Genomic DNA, 26,315 nt, shown 5'->3' with positions numbered 1-26,315 from the left:
AACCACGTTTAATATAATAAAAAACTCTTTCTGGCCTCACTGCTTAGGCATGTGTCCGTGTGACACTGGTGCCGTCCCTGCCCTCTGAGTTTCAGTCCATGTGGCCTCAGCCCGGCCGCCTTCATTCAGTAGGGGTACAGGGGCAGAACTGGGAAGGCAGCTTGAGGGCTCATCACCTGCACGACTGCCTTCACCCTTCCCCTGGCCTGCATTTGGGTGCCTGCCTTGGGTGCTCTTGGCCTCCAGGCCATGTCTTGAGTCTGCCTCTGAGATAGTAGGGTATTGTCTCAGCAGGAGTCCTGGGAAGGAGGGGGCACTCTGTAGGAAAACAGTGTTCTCCACTCTGGGAGTGCCCCCCACCATGTGCCCCCCATTCCCCACTGTCCTGCACAACGGGCTATTGCCCACCGTGAAAAGGTATCTGTGACTTAATGACATGTAATACCTTTTGGACTGCTTATCATGCACCAGACCCCAAGCAATGCATGCTACATGCATCAGCTCATCTTCATTCTTAGGAAGTGGGTTCTCTGTACCCATTCCACCGACGAGAATATTGAGGCTCAAAAAGGTTAAATAATTAACTTATGGTCTCATACATAGTCAGAGACTGTAGGCTCGGGATTTTTAATGCAGGCAGACAGAGGGCAAGTTCATCCTTTTAACTCATCACCCTAAAATCACTTTCTGAGCAGAGACTGGTCTCTCTCAGCACCCCTGCGCACCCCCTCCTCCATAACCTGGCCGCACGATGAAGCCTCCATTAGGTGCCTTTTGAGGGCATGAGGGATAGCTGGTGGTTATCCCAGCTTGGTCACTTACTTGATGTGTGTGTTCTAGGGATCATCACTGAAATCCCTCACACCTCAGTTTCCTTCTCTGCAAAATGGAGACCACTAGTCCCCACCTCTTAGAGTTATGCAGAGCAAATGAGATAAGGCTCTTAAGCACTTAGCATAGGGCCAGGCATAAGGGAAGGGCCCAGTAACGGTGGTCATTAGAGTCCTATCACCAACCTCGTTGCCTTCTTGCACAGAGGACCCAGAAGCCACCTGGCCAATCGCGAACAGGTGCCAGGGGCGCGCGCGTGTGTGGCAGAGCCAGAGGACCGGGAGGATGAATCACTGACCGAAGCTCTGCATTATTAATGCCGTTATTCTGAGACTTTGAACGAGGGCCGCCTTGGGAGCCCATATATGGAAGGCGCGTCGCAGCCTCCGCGACAGGCGCCCCCCGGGGTCCCGAGTTGCCATGGAGTCCCGCAGGCAACCTGGAGGCAGCCGCCCGCGGCAGTGCCCGGAACGAGGCCCCCGCGCAGGTCCTCGGTCTGCGGCCTGAGTCCTGGCGGCGCCGGGTTCCTCCCTTGCGTGGCCCTTGCCCGCTCCCCTGGGGCCCTGGGGGAGAGAAGTGGATGGGTGGAGACTGGGGCGGGCCTCCGCGGGAGAGTGCGGTTTCCGTGCGGTGCCTGCTGCAGGGCTTCGGCCCCGGGCTATTCCGCGGAGCGGACGCGCGGCGGGGCCGAGGGGACCTGAAATCCAGTCGTCGCCGCTCGCCGAGCACTGCGCCTTCAGTGCGCCGGCGTCCGGCCGGCTGGCGAGCCGCCGAGCCCCTGCCGCACCCCTTCCTCGGCGGCGGCCGGCTCGGGGGCGAGCCCCGGAGCGACGGGTCCGGGGGTAGGTGGTGGCGGGCCGACGCCGAGCCGGGCCCTGCGCCGGCCTTCCCCGGCCTCCCCCAGCCGGCCGGGCTCCGCGGGGCGGGGCGCGGGGCGGGCCCGGGAGGAGCGCGGGGAGGAGTCCGGGCTGCGGCGGTGGCCGCGTCACAGCAGTGCTCCCGCTGCCCGGCGCCTCAGACCCGGCCCGAGCGCCGCCGAGGACGCGGACGGGGACCCGCACGGGCACAGGGGCTGCGCCGGAGCTTCCTCTCGCGGGCCGGGGCTGCGCGACCATGGCGGACAAGGAGGCCGGCGACGGCGACGCGGGGCCCCGAGGTGAGCGCGGGGCGCGGGTCCTGCGGCTGCGGCGGGGCGGGCCGGGGAGGGATGAGGCGCGCTCGGCCCGGCGCCCCGCAGCTCCCTCTCCGGCCGCGGGAAAGTGGGCGCGCACCCCTCAACATCTTGCCCTAGCCGGGAGGGCCGGGGTCAGCGCCGCGGCGGAGCAGGGGGTCCGGGGGACCCGATTCGGCCCGCCGGTCACGTGCTGCGCTCCCGGCCGGGGTGCGGACACTGCGGCGGGGACCGCAGCCCCCCCCGGGCGCCCTGGCCGTCCGGTCCCGGGGTGGCGCCTCCTGCGGGGCCCCTGGTGAGTACGGGTGAGAACCAACACCCCCGTGTCCATCCCCTGCGCACCGTGCGGGGACGCCCGCGCTGCCCGAGTAAAGGGCCGGCCGCCGGGTGGCCCCTTATCCCCAGCGGCTCATTTCCGTGACTCAGCGAGGCGCGGGTGGGACCCTGGGGGCAAATCGAGGGTTTGGAGCTGTCCCCTCGCCCTGCCGAGGTCGGACGTACGTGCGGGCAGTGGGTGCTGCAGCTCCGGGCGGAACTGCAGCGCGCACTGCCCACCCCGCCCATCCCCAGGGTTCTGCGGGCCGTGGAGGGGCGAAGCGGCGGGGGCTCGGCTGTCCCCTCCTTGCCCGAGCGGGGGAGAGGAAGGTGGCGCCCTGTGCGGAGGACGGACGCTTGCATTCTGCAAATGTGCCATGGCCGCTTTCTTTGGGGAGCGTGGTTGGGGCTCAGATGGGGCGAGGGTGCCGGGTAAGGACCGAGAGGAGGACCCGGGAGTCAGGGGAAGAGGAGGAGCAGCTTTTGGAGCTCAGGGCTATAAATCATGGTTTCGCCAGCGGAGGGGACGGCCTGACCAGGATCGTGGGTCCCAAGTGGGGAAAGTTGGGCGCACGGAGATGCCGCGCGTCCCTGACCTGAGGGGCTTTAGCAGTAGCAGCCGCTGGAGGGGAGCGTAGCCCAGTGGCTTCCGGCGAGCGGCAGGGTAAGCCTGGCGAGGATGAAATTAAAATGTCTGGGACGTAAGGGAAATTCATCCAGGAAAAGCTCTGCGGGCACCTCAAAGCTGGGGAAACTGAGTCAGGTGGTGCGCAGCCACCATGGGTGGGGTGCTTGCAGTCTTGCAGTCTGTGGCCGCGGCCCCCGCCCTCTGCTGCGCTCTGAGCGGCACCTGCCCCCTCCCCAGCCCATTGTTCCTGCAGATCTGGGAGGTGCCTCCCCACGCGGCACTGCAGTAGTGGGGGAGTGCGGGGGGGGGGGGGGCATCCTGACAGGGTTCACTCTTGGGAGGAGCCTTGGAGAGCCCAGGCCAGAGCCCAGGCCGGCCGAAACGCGCATCCAAATCTGCCCCCGCCTCTGCCCTTCCCCGGCTGGCAAACGCGGGCAGTGGGCTGGCGGCATTGTCTGGATATCACTCAGCAACTGGATCGATTCATTGCCCCCCCCCCTTTTTTCTTTAAATTGGAAAAAAAATGTAGGATGATAGGGAGGCACATCAGATTTGCTAAGAATTTCTAAAGCTTAAGTTTCTTGCCTCTCATGCTGGGGTAAACAGCGGATGGCTGTATCAAATGCAAGGTTGGCCATGGGGTGTGTGAAATCAGAAGAGTGAGCAGGAATATGCTTCCCCCCACACCATTTGTCTTGTAAAAGCAAATTCAGCACCCCTACCCTAGACACACACACACACACACACACACACACACACACACAGGCACACACAGGCACTGGGTGGTTGTCTGTCCTCAGGCTGGGAGAGCTCCCCATCCAGGATGGGGAAACACATGCTGGGTGGTGCTGGGCCTCCTGCCACTGTTCGCGTCTATCTATCCTAGAGTGTTTCTTCACTTCCAGTGATCTGCAGTTCAAGGCAGCCTGTGAGAATATCCAACACATGGACTTGGGACACAGAGCAGGCTGTCCCTGGCAACTTCCTGGTTCTCTCTTGGTTCCCATCCCTTCATCTCTAAAATGAGACATATTAATAGCATCTCACGGGAGCAGAGCCTGCTCACCCATCATCTAACACATCTATGTCTAAGATTTCCTCACTGAATATTCTGTGCTGGGCAAGGAGCATACCTTATTTTATTTGTTAAAGCCTCAACAACAGATCTGTTACCAGCATTGCCCTTTCCCCCAGGTAGGAAATCTAAATGTAAGTTGAACGACCTATCCAAGGTCACACATCTAGCAAGTATTGATTTGGACTCAGGCCATCTGATTCCAGGCCTCTGGCCCTTTGCCGCCATCCTGTGTAGCCCCTGTGGGTGTGGCCAGTGATGACCACTCTGTGAGGAACATAAAAATGGTGTTCTTCAGGGGATTATTTCAAGGATGTTTCTGGTGCCAAAGGATGAGTGCGGAGAGATCAAACTGTGTTGGGACTTGTGGGCAGTGAGAGCCCTGGATGGTGGTGTGGGCCAGAAAGGCTGGCCATAGCATGTTTCCCAACAGAGCAAGTGGGGGTGGGGTGTGGGTAGAGTTACTCATGAGATAAGAATGGCAGAAAGTTGGTAGTTGTGGCAGCTGGCTGATGGTACACGGCGCTTCATTACTATTCCTTTTGTGTGTGTGAGTTTCCTTAATAGAACATTTCCGTTAATTTACAAAGGGCCACCTTTTCATCTTTAGAGCTTTGGACAGCAAAAGCTGAGATGACCTTCAGTCCTGCCCCCACCAAGACCTGCCTTGGTTGGCCACAGGGAGCCCTAGAAGGATGAGATGAACGGTGGGGGGGGGACATGGGATGGTTCAGGCCAGGCTAGCTCTTACAGTGACCGAGTCAGGGGTAGGCGTGGGTGGCGGACACCTAGTAATTTGTTCCAGGGCGGGGGTGGCGTTAGGGAGAGGAACAGCAGGCCGGGGGGTTTGCCCGTGTTGGGGGTGCCTCTGGAAGCATTGCGTTGGGCTTTGGAGGTGAGATTCTGAGGACTCCATTTATGCTGAAATCGGAAAATACTGAATTATTTCAGTTGGCCCTGCCCACAATTGTGATTGAATGAATGGCTGACAGAGGGTCCTGTTACCCCGACTCCACCAGGGAGGGACCTGCCAGGCCCACACGGCACAGCCGGAAGTGGGCTTGAGTGAAGGGTGGGTGGGAGGTGGGCAGGCTGTCCCGCCTCTCTGAGCACGTGCCTGGCGAGGGCTCTGGCCATGGACCCACTTTCACGTCCATGCGTGCGTCTGCAGCTGTGTCCCCTGCCGCTCTGTGCGTGCTCCCCACGCAGTGTCCCGTTTCCCAGAGCCCTGTGATCTCCTTTAGCCCTCATGCTGTTCCCCCCCGCCAGGAACATCCTCCCTTTCTCTAGCAAACTCCAACTTATCCTTCAAAACTCAGCGCACGTTATCGCTTCTCAGGAAGCCTTCATAGACTCATCCATCTTGGTGAGATCTGTCTGGCCTTTGTGCCCCAAAGCCTTTGGTACTGATCGTTGGTAATCTCAACTAGTGTTCATTGAGCGCTTACAATGTTCCAACTTTGTATGTGTATATTCCATCGACTCCTCTGACAGCCCTATGAGGTTTGGTTATTATTACCCCATTTTGCCGATGAGGCAACGAGGCTTTTGAGAAATTTGGTAGTTTGCCCAGCCAAGGGATCAAATCACAGAGCCAATGAATGCTTGAGTTGGGATATGAATCAGTCGTTGACCCTAAAAGCTTGGACTTTTCTCTTGCCTTTTCTCCCAACATGGGCAGGGACTGTGTCTTTCATTTCCATACTCTTAGTGAGGGCACATAGTAGGTGCTCAATAAACACCTCCCTGTGTGTCAAATGAATATCAGTCAGTAATCCACAAGGGAACACAGCAGTGGGGAATGGCATCTTCATCCTGCCCACTCTGCAGCGAAGTGGTGCTTCTAGAAACGTGGATGCTCAGGAGTGGGTGGAAGCTGAAGGGGGGTAGGCAGGGCTCAGTCAATCCTTGAAGAGATGCGACCTTGATTCCAACAAGGGTTTGAGTGATGACTCAGTATTGTGGGGGCAGAATGCTCTCTCATTGCATAAGTAGGCCTCTGGTAAGGGAGAAAGCTTCTTTATTATTGTTGCGCATAATTAGAATAGCAGGGAGGAACCAGGCGCTTTAATGAATGAGCGGCATGTGGCTGGGAGCGAGCGCCTTCCACCTGCAGCATGTCTGGGCATCGCCAGGGGAGCGGGGGTGGGGGGTGTCAGAGAGGGGACCAAGAACTGACACTGACCCCACCGCCGTGGATTCTGCAAATCCTTGCTGCCCCCCTTTATTGGAAATGACTCCTAATCCATCCCGAGATGGGCAGTAACAGGTGTGGGGGGTGGGGGTGGTAAAGGGGCAATGTGGCTTTGGAGCCCAAAGTGCATGTCGACTCCAGCTAAGCTTTACCTTCCTGGTCTGGGCAAGGGGCACATGACGCCTGCCTCGGTCTGTTGTGGGAACAGTGCAGATATCAGAGGGGCCGGAATTTATCAAGTTCTTTCCCCATTGGCGGAAGGGAGAGTTGGCCTTCCTGTCTCTACCTCCCAGATGCTCCCTTGTGTGGCATGATGGCGGGTCCAGCTAATCTGCTTTCTTTGTAGGCATTAGAAGGAGGGCAGATTCTGCTTGGGTTTTTCTGACTTGGGTCTATGTGGGGAGTATGTTCAGGCCCTGAAGCAAGACCCTGGAAGTGGTGAACACCTCTTTCCTGGCAAACACGAAGTCAGCCCTTCTTGAGTGCCTTTCCCCCATCTCTGCAGAGCCCACTGGTGGGAAGCAAGAATGAAGGTGGCTGAGGGCTGGTCCTGGAGCATGGAGTGTGAGAAGCTACACTTTTTGGTCACTGGACATCCCCTGGGGTTGGTTCTCAATCCTGGCTGCCTATTAGAATCACCTGGGGAACTTTTTAAATGTCTTGTTGCCTAGGCCTCCTCCCAGAACTATTCTATCAGGACTTCTTTATGTGAACAGCCAAGTTTGGGAATCTGTGAGTTACCTACATATCTGGACTTCAGACTTGGGACCTCAGCATGAGAGGGGTAGAGGGCAGGAGCATCCGACACGGTTCATTCCCTGGTGCTAGACTGAGTCAGCAGAGTTTGTAAGCACCAGTTCTGTTAAATGCTTCGCTTGTATTGTGTCATTTAATCTTCATAAATACTCCACAAAGTAGGAGATTTTACACAAGGGGAAACTGAGGCTCAGAGGAATTGAGTACATGCTCCAGGATGAGATAGCTGGAGGGGGAGGGGGAATGTTAGAAGAGAGCTCAGGGCTATCAGCAGAACCTTCATGGGCATATCTTATCCTTAGGGAACTTTTTCTCAGTCTTCAGCCACTTGAGATTCACCTTCCTGATTCCGCCATACGTACTGACCACCTAAACCGTGATTTAGTGATTACTTTTAAAATTGATATGCTGTTTTTTGAAAAATGCATTTAATTTAAGAGTCTTACTTATGTCAGTTCCATAAATGGGAAACCTGTGTCACTTGCCACAAACAGAAGGGGACCACAGCGAAAATGTATGGCAACTCAAACACAGTCAAAATGCTTTAGGCAAATGCTATTGCCCTTGGAGGGTTTTGTGCTGAGGCTGCACTCCGGGTAAGAGGAAGACCAGAGAGTTTTAGAGGAGGTCAAGGATATAGGAGCACCAGACTAAGACATTCTCTTTTCTGGAAGTCATTCTCCAGAGGGGCTTGAACAGGAAGAGAAATGCTTTAGGAATCACCTGAGGGGAGGTACTTATGATTCTCACTCCCAGACCTTCTGGAATTGGACCACCCTGGAGAAGGGGACCTGGGAGTGGATTTGCAAAGCCTGCCAGTAAGTCGTATAATCAGGCAAGAACTAGTGCCCAGTCCACGGGCCACCACAGACCTCTCTGCCCACCAGGGGAACGGGACCCTCCCTCAGGGACTCTGAACTAGGATGTGCTGCTTTACGTTGGCCATGTGGGGAGGAGAGAACATTTCCATGCGATTTTATAGGGACAGTCAGCCTGGATTCCAGTTCTGGCTTTACCACTTACCAGGCATGGGATTCTGGGCAAGTCACTTAGCCCCTCCCCCCACCCCACCTCAGTTTTCTCATCTGTAAAGTGGGAATAATCAATAGTACCCATTTCCAAGCAGTTAGGGATGTCAACTGGGGCTCCACAGTGTCCCTACCAGGGAACTGTGAACTACAGCATATGGGCCTGGGTTTCAGTCCCCTTATCTCGAGGGTGGCCATGTGTCCAGGTTTGCTGGGACAGTTCTGGTTTATACCTCTTATCCTGGTGAAATTCCTAATAGTGACTCCTTTCACTTTCTGGGTATCCTAGTTTGAAAGATAAATTCTGTGGTCGTGCTACTTATCTCTGTCCTCAGCCACGTGGGCCTCAAGTGGGACAAGAGAGGCAGGAGGATGTGCGGTTAAACCCGGGCTCCGGGCTCAGACACTCCTGGGTTCAGCTGTGTATAATTCCTGGGTGTAACATTGCATGTCTCCATTTCTTCTTCTGTAAACAAGGAGGAGTGGTAATCCTGCCCCAATGGGGTGCTATGAGAATCAAATGAGAGAATATAAGTCAAGTGCTAAGCATGAGCCTGGTCCGTAGAAGGTGCTCGCTCAGTGGCTGGAATTGACTGTTACCACTGCTGGTTTGATTTGGGAGTTGTAGGGGTGAAACGTGGGATCTGGAGCTAGACTGCCTGGGTTCAAGCCTGGGCTGTATCATTGACCTGCTCTGTGGCCCTGGCAAGTTACTAAACCTCCGGAAAGCTCAGTTTTTTTCATTTGTAAAATATGGATTGTAATAGTCTTCTTCATGTGGTTTTTGTGAGGATTAAATGAGTTTATATAGGAAGAGCACTTAGAACAAGCTCAGCCATAAAGTAGACACTAAATTAATGTTAGTAATTATTATTAGCTGTTATTGTGATCATGAGTAGGAATCTTAAGCTACCTTCTTGTAGGCAGGAGGAATTATCTGCTGTATTAGTTTCCTATTGCCATCCTAAAAATTACCACAAACTCAGTGGCACAAAACAACACAAACGTATTATCTTATTGTCTGCAGGTTGGAAGGAAGTCCAGAGTGGGTCTAACTGAGCTGAAATCAAGGTGGTGGCAGGGCCTTCCTTTGGAGGCTCTGGGGGAGACTCTGCTCCCTTTTCCAGCTTCCAGAGGCCGCCTGCATTCCTTGGCTTGTGGCCCCTTTTTCCACCTTCAGAACACATCACGCCAACCTCTGCCTCCACCATCACACCTTCTGTCTGACTCTGCCCCTCCTGCCTCCTCTTATAAGGGCTCTCGTGTAAAGACCTCTATTGAGGCCCGCCTGGATAACCAGAACAGTCTCCCCATCTCAAGATCCTTAGTGTCATCGCATCTGCAAATTCCCTTTGGTCATGTAAGCTGACATATTCGTAGGTTCTGGGGATTGGGCCAGTGGTGTGTTTGGTGGGGTGCTATTATTCAGTGTACTACAGCCAGAAAGATTGGGGTCTTGCCTAGAATCAGGAGCGTTAGTTAGAGAGCCTTTAGCCTCCCTCAGGAGTGGTTTAGAATATTAGGAGCTGTTCCTCCTTGGTGTTTTACATCGGTTGGATTCCTCTGGCCGGCTCCGTGATACCTTCCTGGGACTGGGGCTGTTGGTTAGCCCTTGGCTTTTCATCAATCCTGGTAGGGTCCATGGAGACACAGCCACTTTCGGGATTGGTTTAGCCCCTTCTCAGGGGTCTATGAAATCCCTGAGACCTAAGTAAAAGGTTGATTGGCTCCCAAGTGGGGAAAACTATTAAAATATGAAAGAATTGGCGAAATGTCAACAAAATGTCACATTATGTTTGTGTTTGCTATGTAACGAACCATCCCAGAAGTTTAAGGGTTAACACGGTAACCATTTTATTTGCTCCTGATTCTGTGCTGATTCTGTGCCTCTTGCTTCTCCTGCTGGTCTTGCCTCTGCTGGCTCCCCTGGGCTGGCGAGTCCAAGATGGGCTCGGTGCCGGCTGTCAGCTGGGCTGCTTTCCATGGTGGTCTCGGGGCGGCAAGAGGAGGAGCAGAGCAGGAGGTCGCAAGGAAGGCCCCTTGAGAAGTTGCATGCTGTCGCTTCTGCATTCTGGAGATCAAAGCCAAGTCACGGGCCCACCAGGTTCAAGGCGTAGAGAGGCAGATCCCCCTCTTCATGGGAGGTGCTGCAGAGAATTTGTGGCGGCTTTGAATCTGAGTCAGTTTGACGAAAGTGATAAAAGTACAAACTTTAAAAAATTGCCTTACGTTTAAACACAGCCTGTGGGTCAGAGTCACTCACTTACAACTTTCTGTGACTGTGATGTCAGGAAGGCCACCCGTTGTCAATCAGATGTTCCTCATAGTCAAATTCTCTGAAAAGCAACTTCCGGTATCTTACACTTGAAATTACTTCGTTGTTGGTCAAATAAAATCTTTAAAAAAAAAAGGGTGGGGAGCGTCTGCGTGCCTCAGTCGGTTCAGTGTCCGACTCTTGGTTTTGGCTCAGGTCATGATCTCAGGGTTGTGAAATCGAGCCCCAAGTCGGGCTCCATGCTCAGTGTGGAGTCTGCTGGAGATTCTCTCCCTCTGCCCCTCCCCCTGCTCCCATGCACGTGTGCTCTCTCTAAGTAAATAAATAAAATCTTAAAAAAAAAAAAGGCAAGAGACTAGTTGGTTGTCGGTCAACAGCATGTGTTTCCATGATTGATAAATGGGGGCATGATGTCGGTATATGTGTAGACGTGTTGGCTCATAATTCTTCCCAGTGTGTTTGTGGTTTGATAGATCAGATTAAAGAGCAACAGAAGAACTAAAAAAAAATTGCTGAAAGTCTACAGGTGCACTTTCTCGTGCAAGCTGTGGCCGTTTTAGTGTCTTTCCGCCCCCCTCACGCTGAATGGGGGAGCCGAGGGGGCCGATGATCGGCGTTACCCCGTAAGAACACAGCGAGTGCAGGTGACACCCGGGGTAGGGTTTTTTGACTTTGGTGAGCGTGGTCTCTGTAAGAAGTGAGGCCCCCCGAGGCCTGTCAGCCCAAAGGAGGAGCACCAGCCAACGATTGCCTCCCTGCGGCTTGGGGTCCAGGGGCCAGTGCGGCTCACTGCGAACGGATGTTACTAGAGCCGTGACTGTTTTGGGAAGGGCTCAAGTGACAAGGACCTACAAGTGTTGAGTGATAGGCACCAACCCTGTCTTTCCCATGAATCCTTTTATTTTTAGTGTGCGGTGTTGCAGAATGTGAGGACTTGCAGGAAAACACACCGCGTTATGGCTAAAGGGCTGGTATTTCTGCTTGGCGGCGCATGAGTGGCTGGCACTCGGGCCTGCTGCCTCAGAGGCCACAAGCTGGCCTCGTTGGCCTCAGGTTTCTGTGGACTAAAGGCTAAATTCCTCTGGTCACTTCCTTCCTTTCTTTTCCTTTCCTCATTGTCCTTGAGGGGCCGTCTCTGCCGGTTGGGATAAGAAGGCGTTTACAGCACCCGTGTCAGGAGTCCTGTTCCCAAAGCGGACACAGAAGCTGTTGAGGAAACAGAGCTGTGGGTGGTGTCGCCCCAGGAGCAGCCTCTTGTCTTTCCTTGCATTGTCCCTCCGTTCTTGACATGGGTGGTGGCCCATCTTCTGTGACAGCATTAAGGAGGGCTTTTAGTGGCGGGTAACTAAATGTTTTCTAGCTAGAAGGAGTCAAGAAGGAGAATTTAGAGAGAGGATCCCAGGATGGCTTCTAGAACTCCCTCTGTGCCGGGTGTAGGCGGGAACGCGCTGGGAGCCTAGAGTCCTCCCCAGCCCAGTCTCTGACTTCTGCTTTACCTTCCTTGTAGCCTCTCCTTCCCTCCCTGCACACCCACCTTATGGGCTCCCCAATCTGTCTTTTTTACTCCGATCCAGATTGCCAGGGGAGGCCCCTGGGTCTAGGCATGATGACTACCTGCCCCTGGAACTGTTAGCCCTGGCCCGGGGCTGGGGTCACTTGCTGGGTAGGGGGGAGCCGGCAGGGGGGAGCCCTAGCCGCTGGTCAGGGAGCGGCTGCTTCTTGCAGTTATAGTGCGAGTCATGGAGTAAGTCATTCACAGCAGATGGTTCCTAGGTGAGGGCTGTGTAGACAGAGAATAGACGTAAGCCTGTGAGAAATGTTGCTCTTGTTTCTAATAGCAACGGATATCTGATGCAGTCCCATTTTCCTTTCTTCTACAAATCAAATATAATAGCAGATGATAGGCTTAATAAATAAATAAAAAGTTTCAGTGTGTGTCTGTCCTTGGCAAAATAAAAACCTCCTAATACCCCGTCAGCAATTTGGGGCGGAGGTTTACTGCTTGGTAAGCTGAGGAACTTGGAACGTGGAATTGGTGGAGATGTGAGGGAAGGGCTCATAGCTTTGGGTCTTCATCAGCCGTTAGTGTGGCTTGGGGATCAGAGAGAAGGGGTATGGCTGGAGGCTGCCGATGGGGGCCTTCAGCATTCTGCCAGCCAGATGAAGAAACAGAAGCCTAGCAAGTGACAGTGACCTTGAGAGCCCACAGTGACCTAGTGACAGGATACGGTCATGCTGTCCCTCAGAGCAGACTCACACTCTGCCTGTCTGGGTTGGGGCGCTGGGGATGGGGGTGGGCTGAGGATAGGGACATTGGGGTGGCAGTACCCCGCTGGTGCCTAGTGGTGTCCGGGGCACCCTGGAAGGATTTGGGGAGCAGGGGATTGTCTGACCGAGGGCACCAAGCTCCTGGGGGCCAGTCAGAAGGAGAGTGGTGAGCAGAGGTACCAGAGACCCAGCAAAGACCTGATGCTGCCGGGTCCCATCAGAACTGTCCCAGGAGAGGCTGGGGTGTGTGTGTGTGTGTGTGTGTGTGTACACATGTGTTCACATGTATGTATTCGTGGGGAGAAAGGCAGTAGCAGAGATGGAGAGGGAGGGAGAGAGACAGAGACAGACAAAAGAAGGGAAAGACTAAGAGATGTTAGAAGCTTCTGATAGGTCTTCCCTTGGGGTTCGTATGGTTCATTCAGAAATGAAGCCCAAAGAACTCAGCAGGTCACAGACATTGAATCTGCCCTAACACTGCACTCCTTGGGTCTTCCCAAACATTCGGTAGTGGAATCCCAAAGTGTCACATTCTGGGGGACAGAGCCTGAGGTCCTCCGGAAGGAAGACGACGAACCAGCAGGATGGAATTTATCGAGGAGCAGTAGGAATGTTCTTTGTCCTGCTTATTATTTGTATCTATACCTTGTGTATTGAATGCATATTCATATGGGAAAACAGCCCTCCTCACCCAGTTATGTTATGGAAGGGGCATGTCTTCCTGTAGAGTAAGGCCCGAAGAGAATACAAAGATGCTGCAGAAGGCAGCGGGCGTTCTGTTAGGATTGCCCCTAAAAAATCTTAGTGTGGGGGAGGGTGGCAGGGCCCCTTTCTAATGAAGTATTAGCAGTGAGATTGAAATAAGCCCCAGAACGAACACAGAAGCCCAAAATACAGTGATCATGGCAGAAGGATGGCCCTGATCATCCAGTGACTCACTGAAGAGCAGTCAGGATTTCCCCTCCCAGGACGCAGCCCCTCACCTGCTTCTGCCCTCGGAGCTCCTCTCTCGTGCCATTCCCCACCCCCAGCTCACAGCCAGTGCCACTCTCACAGAGAATTTGCAAATTGGTTTCCATCTGTGAATATGCTTGCAACTCAAGGTGACCCTCCCTGCCCGCTTCCCCCAAGCCTCAGGGCCCAGGACCCATAGGGGGCCATATGGTCATCTCCTGGACATGGCCAGCTCCAGGCTCGTGCTCAGATTTGGCAACTGAACACCCGGGCTCTGACCAGATGTGAATGATTAAAGCCTCGGACACAGTGTTGGTTGGAAAGGTTGGAGCCCAGCGGGTAGAGCCAGGTCCTAGGAGCCCAGGGTGAGGCCTGGAACCCACGCAGAGCACCTCCCCCTTCCCTCCCGACCCTGCAGGGTGGCAAATTTTCTGTCTCAGCACCAGGATGGCCCACTTCAGGCAGAGAACATTTGGGGACATTGTGGGGGGGGGCGGGGAGGGTTGAGAATTGAAGCCAGAAGCAACCCCCATAAAGTGTAGCTCCCCTCCTGGTCTTGGAGGAGGCTGAGGCCAAGGCAGTTGCAGACCCCCTTCCAGGCAGGGTCCCTGAGCTCTGCTCCCTGTTGGGAGGCTGTATGGGACTGCAGGATGAGCTCAGGTCCTGAGTTCCAGTTTCAGCTCTGTGTTGTACTTGCTGTGGGGCTGTGTTTCCTCATCTGTAGGATGGAGCTAAGGAATAAAGCCCACTCCACGGGGCTGCTGGGGAGATTGGCCTGGCAGAGAGCTGGCCCCCAGGAGGTGGGAGCTGGGTGATTACTGGGAGCTGATCACTGGGTGATCACTGGGGTCCTGGTGCAGGAAACAGAGGAGCAGGCAGGGGCCTCGGGCAGGACCAGTGCTGCGGCCGGACAGCAGGACCCCCAGGAAGGCTGCAGGAAGTGATGTGTGGAAGCCAACCTCTGAGCACCCCACCCCACCCAACCACCTCCTCTGCCCCATGCAGTTGTTCTGGGTAGGTACTGGGTGAAAAAAGGATAACTCTGCTTCTCATGACAAAACCATTACATGTCCATCAAGGAAAATAGCATCCAAAAGAAGAAAAGAAGGGACAGCCGGGACCCCAAGCCCAGAGTCAACGTCACCATGCCCGTTAAACCCTTGGTGTTCAGAAATTCCAGACTTGCCAGGCATAGCGAGACAAAGCTAATAGATGGGCTTTCGTGAAACCTAGCACCACGAGGTAGTGGGTGCTATCCTCCTTTTATGATTGAGAACACAGAGGCTCGAAAGTTTATGGTCCTTGCTTAAGGTCCCACAGGGAGAGAGTGGGTGGTGGGCCTGCTGGTTTCTGAGGCCGAAGTGTGGGTTCTTCAAAAATTTTTGTCCTGGATCACTTCTGTCACGCTCCCTCACATCCTTTGTCCCCAGCTGCAAGAAAGCCACCCCCACGTAGCCTTGCTTCCCTTCTACCAAACACCCTGGGAGCAGGATGGGCTGGGCACTCACCAAGGCAGGGCTCTGTGCAGGTGTGTGTTGGGGCTGCTGGAGAGTAGTCCTCACCATCTCTTCCCAGAGCTCCTGAGGTTCTTGGCTGGGGTGCTCCTGGCCATGGCTGGCTCCCCAGAGCTCTGCTAGAACCTGGATAAAGGTGATCCAGGCCCCAGATATTGGGGTGTGGTCAGGGGCCCCCAGGTGGACATCTGGCAAAATGGCAAATAGGCCTGGAAGCCCCACCCCTTCTCCTTGCAGGGGCCCCGGTGGTGGGAGCGGCTCCCTGCTAGAGCAGCGCCTTTGGTCCCATCTGGAAAGGGCACTGGCTGGAGGCAGGAGGCCTCATTATAGCTGCCTCCGTGGTCTTGCCCCAGGAGCTGTCAGGTTCCTTCTCACAGGAGCAGTCTTATTTCTTTCCAGCAGGCTCAGCGCGAGTGCCCCCATGCCCTGCAGGGGCGAGGCTGGTGCTCACTGGTGGGCCTGGAGGGGCAGGGGGGAGGGGCAGTGTGGGCTGTGCCAGGTGGCAAGCGGCGGGGTCGGGCGGGGGGACCTGCGGACAAACGTGTGCTCACGCCTTTCATTGCCTTCCCTATACTTGCAATGCATGGGAGATCTACCAGGAAAGTCTGGGTCTCCGCCCCTCTAGACCAGGCGGGGCTCTCTGGTTTAGTGTCCCTAGCTCCACCGTCCCTACCGCGACTTTTCTTTTCTCATCCCCCTGGTCCCGTTGTTTTTCTTAGAGCAGAGTTAGGGGGAAACTCTTGTACCCACATCGCAGTAAAAGGGGGGCATTAAAGGAAACCCCTTCTCCTTGGTGCCACTGTCCTGACCCCCGTAGGAGGGGTCTTCGGTGACCTTGAGGAGCTGGGCTTGGGAGTCCTCAGACTTGGACTCAGAAGAGCCTTGTGTCCTTCCAGCTGCAGGAGAGGTTTTCACTCACCTACACCTCAGTTTCTGTAGAGCAGGGCGATGGCGCAGGGTGGAGTAGGGATCAAGTGAGGGGGTCCCCGCAAAGCCGTTCTTGGGAAGTGACACCCGCAGCCCGCCCCGTGTGCTCTTTAGAGTTGTGGTGATGAGTGTAACTGACGCACAGTGAAGCTTCGGGCTGTGAAGCCTGCACCTGAAGTGATGAATGTCCACATGCGTGCATACCATGTGTGGGAGGCCGAAGAATGCCCTCCGAAGATGTCCATGTCCTACTCCCCTGGAACATTCACGGTATGTTACCTTGCGTGGCAAAGGGACTTTGCAGATGTGATGAAATCACGGGTCCTGGGAAGAGGAGATTATCCTGAATTATCTGTGTGGGCCCAGTGTCATCCCAAGGGTCCTTCTAAGTGAAGGAGGGTCAGAGACAGAGGGGGATTGGAAGATGCTCTGTTGCTGGCTTTGAAGACAGAGGAAGGGGACCCGAGCCAAGGACTGCAGATGTCCTCGAGAAGCTGGAAAAGGCAAGGAAATGGCTTTTCTTCCGGAGTCTCCAGAAGGAACACGGCCCGGCTAGCCCCTTGAATTTAGCCCAGTGAGACCCATTTCAGACTTGAGACCTCCAGAACCATGAGAACTCCAGAACTCTCTGGTTTTAAGTCACTGTGTTTATAATAAATTATTCTAGCAGCAATAGGAAGCTGATACACTGTGTCACCAATGCACCAAGCAAGATACAGGATATTTGTATCACTCCAGGACATTCCTTTGTGCCTTGTCCCAGGCTCTATCTACCCACCCTGGGAGGAACCACTGTTCTGACATCTTTCACTTCAGATGTACCTACCTGTTCTTGAACTTCACGTGGATGGAATCTTCCTTCAGGTCCGGGGTCTTTTACTCAACGCAGTGCTTCTGAGGTTCATTCATATTGTTGAGTGTATTGATACTTTGTTCCCTTTTTATTGCTGAGTACTGTTTCCTGGTCAGGCTATACCACATTTGGTTCCTCCATTCTATTGATGGATGTTTGGATCATTTCTAGTTTTTGGAGCTGACGAAAAAACTGCTGTAAACATTCTGGAACAGATCTTTTTGTGGATGCATACGTACACTCACTTCTCACGGGTAGAATCCGGGTTGTGGCATTGCGGGGTCTCAGGGCAGGGATGTGTTCGGCTTGGGTGGAAATTGTGGGGCTGTGAAGTAAGGCATGAGTCAGCCTGACCAGCCTCGGGACTGGGGGTTGGTGGTCACCCCGTTGGCCCGCAGTGGTTTCTGGGGGTGCGTACGTGATGGTGCGGGCCTCCTCTGGTCCAGGCAGGGGCTTCGTGGCCCTCTGGTGGAGATTCAGGTAGAAATCCTCAGCCAGCACATGGGTGCTCTGGGTCTTGGAACAGCAGAAGAGCCTGTGCTTCTTGAGCACCTGCTCTGGACCCAGCTCAGAGCTGGAATTTTCTTATAGGTCTTCCCTTGTATCTTCACACAGCTCTGTGAGGGGGAATAGTTGTTACCCACTTTGCAGCTGTGGAAACGAGGCCTGGGACACAGTTAGTTCTGTCTGTGGCAGAGCTGGTGAGGGTGGAACGGGTGTCTTCCCAGGCCCAGCCAACTTCAGGTTCAATCCCATCCCCAATCCTGGAAGAGTAGCCTGGGGCTGTGGCGGGTTGGAGAGCAGCTGTGAGGGTCAGCTCCTCCCATGGGAATGACAGCGGTGGCAGAGTGGGTGGGGGAAGGACAGCGGGGCCTTTTCTCCCTGCGGACGGGTGCTTGAGCCAGGCCTGGGGGTGGCAGATGGCTTCCCAGATGGCAGAGAACAGTCCAGCTGGTGCAGGGGTTTGTGGGGACAGTAATGATGGGGCAGCGGTGAGGGGCTAAGGGAGGCGTCTGATGGGTTAACAAGCTAGATCTGATAGGCAGGGCAATAGAGAGCCACAGTAGGTGCTTGAGGCTTGGAGTAACCTGATGAAATTGGTGGTTGTGACATGATTCCAGGGGAGCAGCCTGGAGGCAGAGTGTGGGGCCCTCCGGGACGCTCTCCACAGCTCTCTGCCTTTGCCCATGCTGTTCCCTTTGCCTGGTGTTCTCTCCCCGTCTTGTTCACTCAGCAAACTTGCCCTTGAAGATGCCAGTCAAGCATCACCACCCTGGGACTGCCTCCCATACCCCAATCCCCCTGTGGCACTTACCCCAGTGTCTAATAAAGAATGCAAATAGAATTTACAGTTTTCTTAATTACAATGTTTGAATTGAAATCATTCACCCTGTTTTGGCCTGATAATTCAGAGTTGGATTCTCATGAATTAAATATGCATGTGAGACATGTCCTCTGGACAAGACTCATGGCAGCCCGATGGGGATGGGGCAAAGGAGAGCACGGACAGACACGCAGGGTTTGAGGGGGACGGGGGGGGGCTGTTTCACGTGCACCCTAGTGGATGAACTTCCCAGGTAATGCTGAAGTGATTGCCCTGCAGAGTCCTGCTTCATCGTACGGCGATACCACACCTGGTTCATCCATTCTTTTATTGATGGATGTTTGGATTGCTTCCAGTTTTTGGTGATTATGAAAAAAAAGCTGCTGTGAATATTCTGGAACAGATCTTTTTTGTGGACGCCTGTGTACGCTCCCTTCTCTTGAGTAGAATCTTAGTCACGGAGTTGCTGGGTCCTAGGACAGGGATGTGTTCAGCTTGGGTAGAAATTCCCCACTGCATATTTGGCTTCTAGAATCTTCTTGTTCACTAACCCAGAATGTCCTCAACGTTGTGTCCACGTCGTCAAGCCTTCTAGACTGGGTCTGTGCGGAGAGAGAGGCAGGGAGGCGACACCTGTGCAGGTGTCCCTGTCACCAGCTCCCACTTTTCCTGTCGGGAGCATTCCTGTGGTCACTTCCTGTGAGTCACCGCCCAGAGGGGGAGGTCACTGCTCTGCGCTCGGACGTTCCGTCTCGGTGGGGGTGTGCCTGCCGCGAGTCAGGCCGGTCACTCTGTGTCTGGAGCATTCTGCTCTGCAGAGGAGATGGCTGTTGATTAATGGAGTTCCAGAAGGAGCTGTTAAAGATAACAATGAAGTCAGAGAAGCTGCCCGTGCACATGGTTGGGCTTAATGAAGCAGGCAGGCCTGCATCCTGGGAGGGACAGGCCTGTGGGACAACGGTAATAAAAAGCCACAGACAGACCACCTGGGCTTACAGATGCCCCAGTGGTCCTTCCTAGTCCCCAGCTTGGGCAGTTGGCCCTCTCCAGATGGTGTGTGCGGGGGTGCGACGTCCCATTCCCGGGGCCTCGGTTCTGACCCACCTGGGCACTGCAGTGGCTGGAACAGGGGTCCTGGAGGCTGTGTGCCCACTTGTGCACATACAACACACACGCTCTGGGGTGTGTGTGCAGCTGGGACCATCTGTGTGGCCTCCCTGTGGCTCCTAAACACAGAGTGTGCAGCATTTCCTGGGGATGCATGGAGTATATTCATATAGTGTATTAAGGCTCTACCCCCCTCATCAAAGCTGCTTGGTCTCAGGTGGGCCTTGAGATGCTTTGGGAGACACTCTGGGTCCTGTGGCTCGGAGTCTGGCCCTTGCTCCGTGGACTAGCCTGAGGAAGTCAGCCTCATTCCCCAGAAAGTACCTTTGCATGGCCTTTCTACTCCCTGGGAAAAGACTTTGAGCAAATTTGGTCCTGGGGGAATTGTTCATTGGTTTTCTTTCTTTGTTTTGATCTCCCTCTCCAGCTCTGGATGTAGATATTCTATTTTAAATCCTTTCAAGAGGGAGTTTCTCTTGAAATTTTGCCATGCCTGCTTAACTTAGCAAAATTTAAAGTTAATATCTTAACCCAGTTTACTAATTCTTTCTTTGTATGAATGCCAATCCCTCATTGAAGGTTTTGTATAAAAAAAGTCAGAATGAGGGATTTTAAACTTAAAAAGTCTTTAAAAGTCTTGGAAAGGACTTTCTGTCCTTCCTGCTAACATGGAAATATTTGGCCACCATGTGAGCAATGTTCTGGGTACAGAGCCGGGCCACTGGTGCCGAGAGGGCACTTGGTTCCTGGGGGTGTCCAGCATCCTGGGGAGCTCCTCCTATGAGTCACCCCCTCGGAAGCCCCCCTGTCCGGGCTGCAGTGGATGGTTCACACACTTGCCTTCTCTTTTTCTCTATCTTCTGCAAGCAGCAATTTCTGAGGCAGGTTCCTGAACACCTACCAGCCCCAGGACCCTGGCTCAGTGGTGACAGCACATATAAGTAGTTACACAGAAGAATGATCCAAGGCTGATGCAGTTTGCCCTCCTGACGAGATGGGGCGGTGACTTCAGCTGAGGGCTAGTTCCGGCCACAGGTTATTGGGCATCTTCTAGCATGGATTCCAGAACACCTCGAGCCTGCCTGTCTGCGGGGGGAGCCCCGACAAGTCATCTGAGAGCGGCTCTCCATCAGGATGGAGCGTGGCCTTCGGTTCGGTCCAGCTCGCAGCTTCGGAGCATCTGGGGGGAAAGGGAAAACACAGCTGGTGGCTGGGGCGCCGGCCCTGGCCTGGGCCCGGGGTTCACATGCTGCCAAAGAGCAGGGTGTCTGGGGAGAGGTTGGCGGCTGCCCAGGGATGGAGGGAGGGCGGGAGGGAGTGGTGGCCAGGGTGTGTGTGTGTGGGGGGGGTGACTAATGTCTACTTTCAGGGAGGAAGGCTGTGCTCCTGAGTGCAGGCGGGACGGGGGACAGTTTTCCTTACAGGGTGGTTTCCAGCAGCTCTTTGATTTTTTTTTTTTAATTGAGATTCACATATCATAAAAAAATTAACTTACCATAAAATCCACCATTTTAAAGTATACAATTTGGTGGCTCTTAGGACATCTGCAAGGTTGTGCAACCATCACCACTGTCAAATTCCAGAATATTTTCATCACTCTGAAAAGAAGCTCGTGCCTGTTTGCAGGCCCTCCCCGATTCCCCCCCAACCCCGCAGCTCTCATTCCTCGCTGTGCAGTGTCACCAGCTGCCCCGGGTGCAGACTCTGGCCAGTCACGGAGTCCTGGAACCTCGCGGCTGGAGTGTGATGGAGCGAAGGAGCTCAGGCATTGGGGCAGGCACTCACTACTGTGTGATTTCAGGAAGATGCTTAACCTCTCTGTGCCACGGTTTCCTTCACTGTCAAATGGGGCTAATAACGACTTACTTTCTACCTCATCGGGTTGTTTGTAAGGATAAAATGAGCCACCGTATAAATAATAATAGCTACACTTGTTAAGACCTCTGCCTGCAGCAGTCTTATTTAATCCTCATTAACCCTGAGAGGTAAGAGTTATTATTATCCTCTTTAATACAGACAGAAAACCGAGCCACAGAGAAGTTTAGTCACTTGTTTAAGGTCGCACAGCTATGAATCAGTTTTTAGCAGCAAAGCATGGAAAACCTGACTTTGTCTTGTTTCCAGAAAAAGGAAATTAATTATAACTCTGAATAGAAAGTCCAGAAGCCCAGCAAGCCCCAAAGCAGGTTGATTTGGCAGCTCACGGACCCCATCAGGAACAGATGGAGGTTCTTTCGGTGGTATCTGCATCTCAGGCTGGTGGCAAGTTGGTGCCCACGGGCTCTTCCTCAGGGCACTGGCTTTAGAGTAAGAACATTTCTTTCCCAGAAGCCCCCAGGTGACTTTCCTTCATGCTCCATGGGCCCACACTGGGTCACACACCCATTCCCACTTCTGTCGTTGGTAAGGGGAGGGGGTTTGCCATGATCGGTTTCAAGCATCCGGGATCAGCCCTGGGTCTGGGGAAAGGTCCCCCTCCGCTGCCTCCATGATAGTCATGTAGAATGGAGGTTTAGTTAAGAAGAACAAAATGGATTGTGGGTAGACACAGCAGGATCCACCAAGGCCAGTAAGTAACTGAGCCGGGATTTGGACCAGCCCTCCCCTGGGCTTCACCACATTGCAACACAGCCTCCACGCAGCTCCTGATGGGTAGTAAGTGCGTAGTGAATCTAGGCAGAATGCATGAATCTAGACAGTCTAGTTCCCACCTACCCCCGGTTTCTCTGACCCTCTGTTACTCTTCTACAATTGAGTGGTTGAACCCCTCTAGTGATGGGGAACTCAGTGCCTTACCAGCCATTTTACTTTTCTCGTTTGACTATTAAGTGCCACGGCTACCTTTTAGAGTGCTCTCAGATGAATTAGAAAAAGATCTGCTCTGGGTGCAAAAATTGGAAAATGGTGGGGCGCCTGGGCGGCTCAGTCGTTAAGCGGCTGCCTTCGGCTCAGGTCGTGATCCCAGGGTCCTGGGATCGAGCCCCGCATCGGGCTCCCTGCTCGGCGGGAAGCCTGCTTCTCCCTCTCCCTCTGTCTGCTGCTCTGCCTACTTGTGCTCTCTCTCTCTGTGTTAAACAAATAAATAAAAATCTTAAAAAAAAAAAAATTGGAAAATGGTGCCTACTCTAGGTGATAGAGCCCTTCATTTCTTGGCTTGGGGTGGTACCTTTGTGGTACGAAAATGGCACCCCTGCCTATGGGTGGATGCAGCCCGGCTTGGGAGACATCCCTTCCCCTAAGGTAGGCGCCTTTGTGCCGTGCACAGTGTCTCTTCTGTTAAGACACTCTCCAGAGGGGTTTGTAATGGGAAGTTCGTGCTCGGGTTCCCCCGCTAGGGGTACACCTGGGCTAAGGGCACCCCTTCCTGCCTGGAGATGGTACGGCTCTCCCTCATCAGGAAGGCTCAGCTGTCTGTCTCCCCCACCCTCACCTCCGGTTCTGCCTCTCCCTCACCTCTCCCCAGGGACAGATGGCGAATGTTCGGGAGGTGAAGGATTCCACTGTGTGTGAGACCAGCGGGCCAGAATGGCTCTGTCTGTAACTTCAGCACAGTAAGCACTGCTGTGGACTGAGCTGCCCCAGGGCTGTTCATGACGGAAACTGGGGAAGGCCAGGGTCTTCCCGGGGCCCAAGCAGGTAGCATCTTTTCCTTGGAGCGGGACAGAGCTTTTTCATTGACTTGTTTAGTTTTGAAGTGTGCTTCACTGTAGAGAACAGGAAAGCCTGCATTTCATTCCCTGGTGGGAGTGGGGCAGGTGGCCTCCCAGATTCTCCTCCGTCCTTCTGAACGTGCCGCTGGGGTGAGCAGATGGGCTGAGCAGTGAAGTCAGGATCAGGCAGTCTCTCTCACCCGTGGCAGCAACAGCCCCGTTCCCATCGCTAAGAGTTTCCCTGAGAGTTCCATGTGCCAAGTTTCTGTCCAGTGGGTCTTTTTATCCTTGATTAACAAGCCTGGAAGCACCATTGAAAGGAAATGTATTAGCTGACTGCGCATCTGTGGGCACTCGGCCTGTCCCCTGGTGTAGACACATGGCCTATTTTGCAACAGCAGTTGGACCTATTTGATGATGATGGTAATGATAATAAATAACATCTATAATTTACTGAGTGCTTGCCATGCACCAGGGTTTATAGGTATCATTTCATTCTGTCCTTAGAGCGACCCTATAAAATATATCACCATCATCATGATCCCCCCGCCCCCCAGTTTCCAGAAGAGAAAATCAAGGCTCTGAGAAATAAAGTAGCTCACCCAAAGTCATGCATCTGGGAAGTGGCCATCCTGGGATTTGAACTCAAGCTTTCCTGACCCTGAACTTGTACCTTTAACTTCCATGTTATCAGCAGCCCCTCCCACGCCCTGATCTTTGGATTTGAAGAATTAAGGCTTTCAAGATGCAGAGCCCTAATGGACTTCAGAACCTAAAGAAGGAGGAGCTCCACAGTCTTCTGAGCCCAGAGGTGGAGCTAGCCAGCTGGGGCATGGGAATGCCCTGTGATTGTGCCCTCCTGATTTTCCTCACGCTGTTTACTCACCTGTGAAATGGGGATTCACAGCTCTCTTGTAGCTTCATCTGTCATGAGCAGTGGCACCTGTTGGAGACATGACATTGGGCACAGCGCAGGCATGCAGGCTCAGAGTTGGAGAACTCTGTGCATCGGTGACATCCTGACAGCATGGGCTTCTTTCTTAACCTTCTAGGCCTTACTTTTCTCATCCATGGAATGGGAAGAATGACCACACCTCACAGCCCCCTCACACAGCAGGATTTCGTGAGTTACACCCGCTAAAGCTCAGAGCTTGGCATGAAATTCACATTCGGGGATTGTTGACTAGGAGAGTTTTCCTGATAGATTTCTGGGTTTGTACATTTCTAATAATTTCAAATTAATAGTGTGAGTCTGAATAAACTTGTACAAGAGCCTGGAGTCAAAACTGTACATAAATAGCTGATCCCAGGAAGGAATGCAGCAGATGGTGGGTGGGGCAGTTATTTATTTCAGAGGGTTTCTCATGAATTATGTCCTTTGTTTATTGAAACATAGTGATAGAGGCCCTCCCACTTCACAGAGGGGGAAGGTGTGTCCAGAGAGAGGTGAGCGTTCACACCTACGCGTTCTCCAGCTACCCGGCCCGCCCAAAGTCTGCATCATCAGCGGGAGCCGTTTGTTTTCCTTACATCCCTCTATGAACAACAGCCAAAGAGCCAACTCTGGCTTTGCCCTTCCTCTTCCTAAGCTGTCCTGGTTCTGAGGAGACCTGCCCCTTGGCTCTGCGGCCCAAGCTGGTGGCCCTGTCTGCCCCCTCTATTTGCTCTTGTTTTGTTCATTTGAATCACAATCCAGTATGGTCCGTGCATTGCAATGACTGGAGTCGCGATGTCTCTTAAGTGTCTTAAGCTGTAGGAGTCAGTCTCTGGGGCTGATCAGGATGACACAGGAACTCACTAGAAATGCAAGTTTTCAGTGGTCCCAGACCTGTCAGAGTAGAAACAGAATCTCTCACAGGAATGACTTGGCTTGAGAATGCGGTAAGACGGAAGGGAGGAGTCTAGGAGCTCTAGCTGGGAGCCATGGTGGTTGCACTGACCAAAGGGGACGTCTAAGGAGAGAGGCAGGTCTGGGTGCTTTGAGAGCTGACCACACACTGTTAGAGGTAGGTAACTTAGTACATGTATTACTAATATTCTGACTCAGAGGGGTCAGTGCCTCTGTTGGGAAAGACCTCTGTAATCCTCCAAATCTGTGGATAGTCACTGAATCCACTTTTGGGTGTACATAGAAACATCCATCTGTTTGTCTACCCATCCATCTACCCATCCATCCACCCATCCATCTATCCACCCAACTATCCATCCTTTTATCCGTCCACTCAACGGTCCGTCCACCTACCTATCCACCCACCCATCTATCCACCCATCTATCCCTTCTTTTATCTATCCATCCATTCTTTTATCTATCCATCCATCTGCCTACTCAACATTTATTGAATGCCTGTGACATGTCAGGAGCTGAGGAATCAGAGAGGAAGTGAAACATAGCCCTGCTCAGATGAGCCCAAGGTCCATGGAACAGAAGCCAGGGGGACAGAAGTATCTTAATACTGTGTGCGGTGATCTGGTGGAGCCCCTCCAAATCCTGGGTTCCAGGGGTCAGGGCTGTGAGGTTGCTGGATGTAATTCATGAAGGTTGTAGGAAGAACTATTGGTCTAGAAACCGTTTCCTCACCTCCCCTAGCAGTGGTCCGGACACACGTGTGCATGTGAGCCCCCCGCCCCAACCATGGTCTGGGGTTGCAGGGACTTGTGGGGCTCACTGTCTCTCAGGAAATCCAGCTGTTCCAGTTCTCCCTCGTTGGGGCACCTCATCTCCTGAACCATCCCGGGGGGTAGATAACTGGAAGATGCTGCCCAGTGTCAGGATGGGCCTGGTGCAGCCCCCCCCTCTCAGCTAGGCTTGGTGCTGTGGCTTCTGCCACTATAAATACTTATTTCCATAATTATTATTTAGCATCTGGAGAGCAGCTATTTTACACTTGGTGTTCTTTGTAGCCAGAAGGGCCTTCCAGTTCATGCCAATAAAATTTCCATTTACTCTGGACATCAACCATGGTGATTAAAAAAAAAAAAAAAACCCATAAATTATTTACTGAAATGGAAGTTCAGCTTACAGTAATAATGCATTAGTTCAGCTAGCCATGAAGCCTGTTATAGGGTAATAAAATTTTTTTATTTTCCTTCTTAAAAGATTTTTGCCCGTAACCTACACATGACCTTGAGCTGATCAATTTTCAAAGATGACAGTGCAGGGAAGGCATATAAGGAGAGAGAGAAAGGGAGAGCTTTTCTCAAATAGCCTGATTTTAGGCAATTGTCAGCAAATACCTGTTATCTCACAGCTAGGAGGGGAAAGAAATGAAAATATATATTGCATTTTTTAAATCATAAGGACCAGACCTTAAAAATCCTTTTGAAATCCAGCATTTATTTGATAGATACATAAATCTGGCAGCTGGAAAGAAGGCCTACTCGGAAAAGCTGGGGAGTCACCATTGTTGAGACCACCTGTCATTTCACATGAGGCTAGAGCCTTGTG

General features: G+C 53.2%; 1 protein-coding gene across 3 annotated transcripts in view; it reads left to right on the top strand.

Moving 5' to 3' along the window:
- The window catches only part of HSPA12A (heat shock protein family A (Hsp70) member 12A), a 158,669-nt gene that overhangs the window by 93,511 nt on the left and 38,843 nt on the right, over nt 1-26,315 (top strand). The window contains exon 1 of one of the 3 annotated variants that reach the window (XM_032423494.1): nt 1,795-1,987. The exons of the other annotated variants lie outside the window; for them this stretch is intronic. Coding sequence (XP_032279385.1) covers nt 1,945-1,987 — 43 coding nt within the window. The 5' untranslated portion in view covers nt 1,795-1,944. Of the gene's footprint in view, nt 1-1,794; nt 1,988-26,315 lie in introns of those variants that run through there. 3 annotated transcript variants of the gene reach the window in all.

This window comes from Phoca vitulina, unplaced genomic scaffold (genome assembly GCF_004348235.1).
Source record: "Phoca vitulina isolate PV1807 unplaced genomic scaffold, GSC_HSeal_1.0 scaffold28, whole genome shotgun sequence".
In the NCBI taxonomy this organism is placed as follows: Eukaryota; Metazoa; Chordata; class Mammalia; order Carnivora; family Phocidae; genus Phoca; species Phoca vitulina.
Note: the sequence above shows the minus strand (reverse complement) of the source record. Positions and strands in the feature narration are given on the sequence as shown.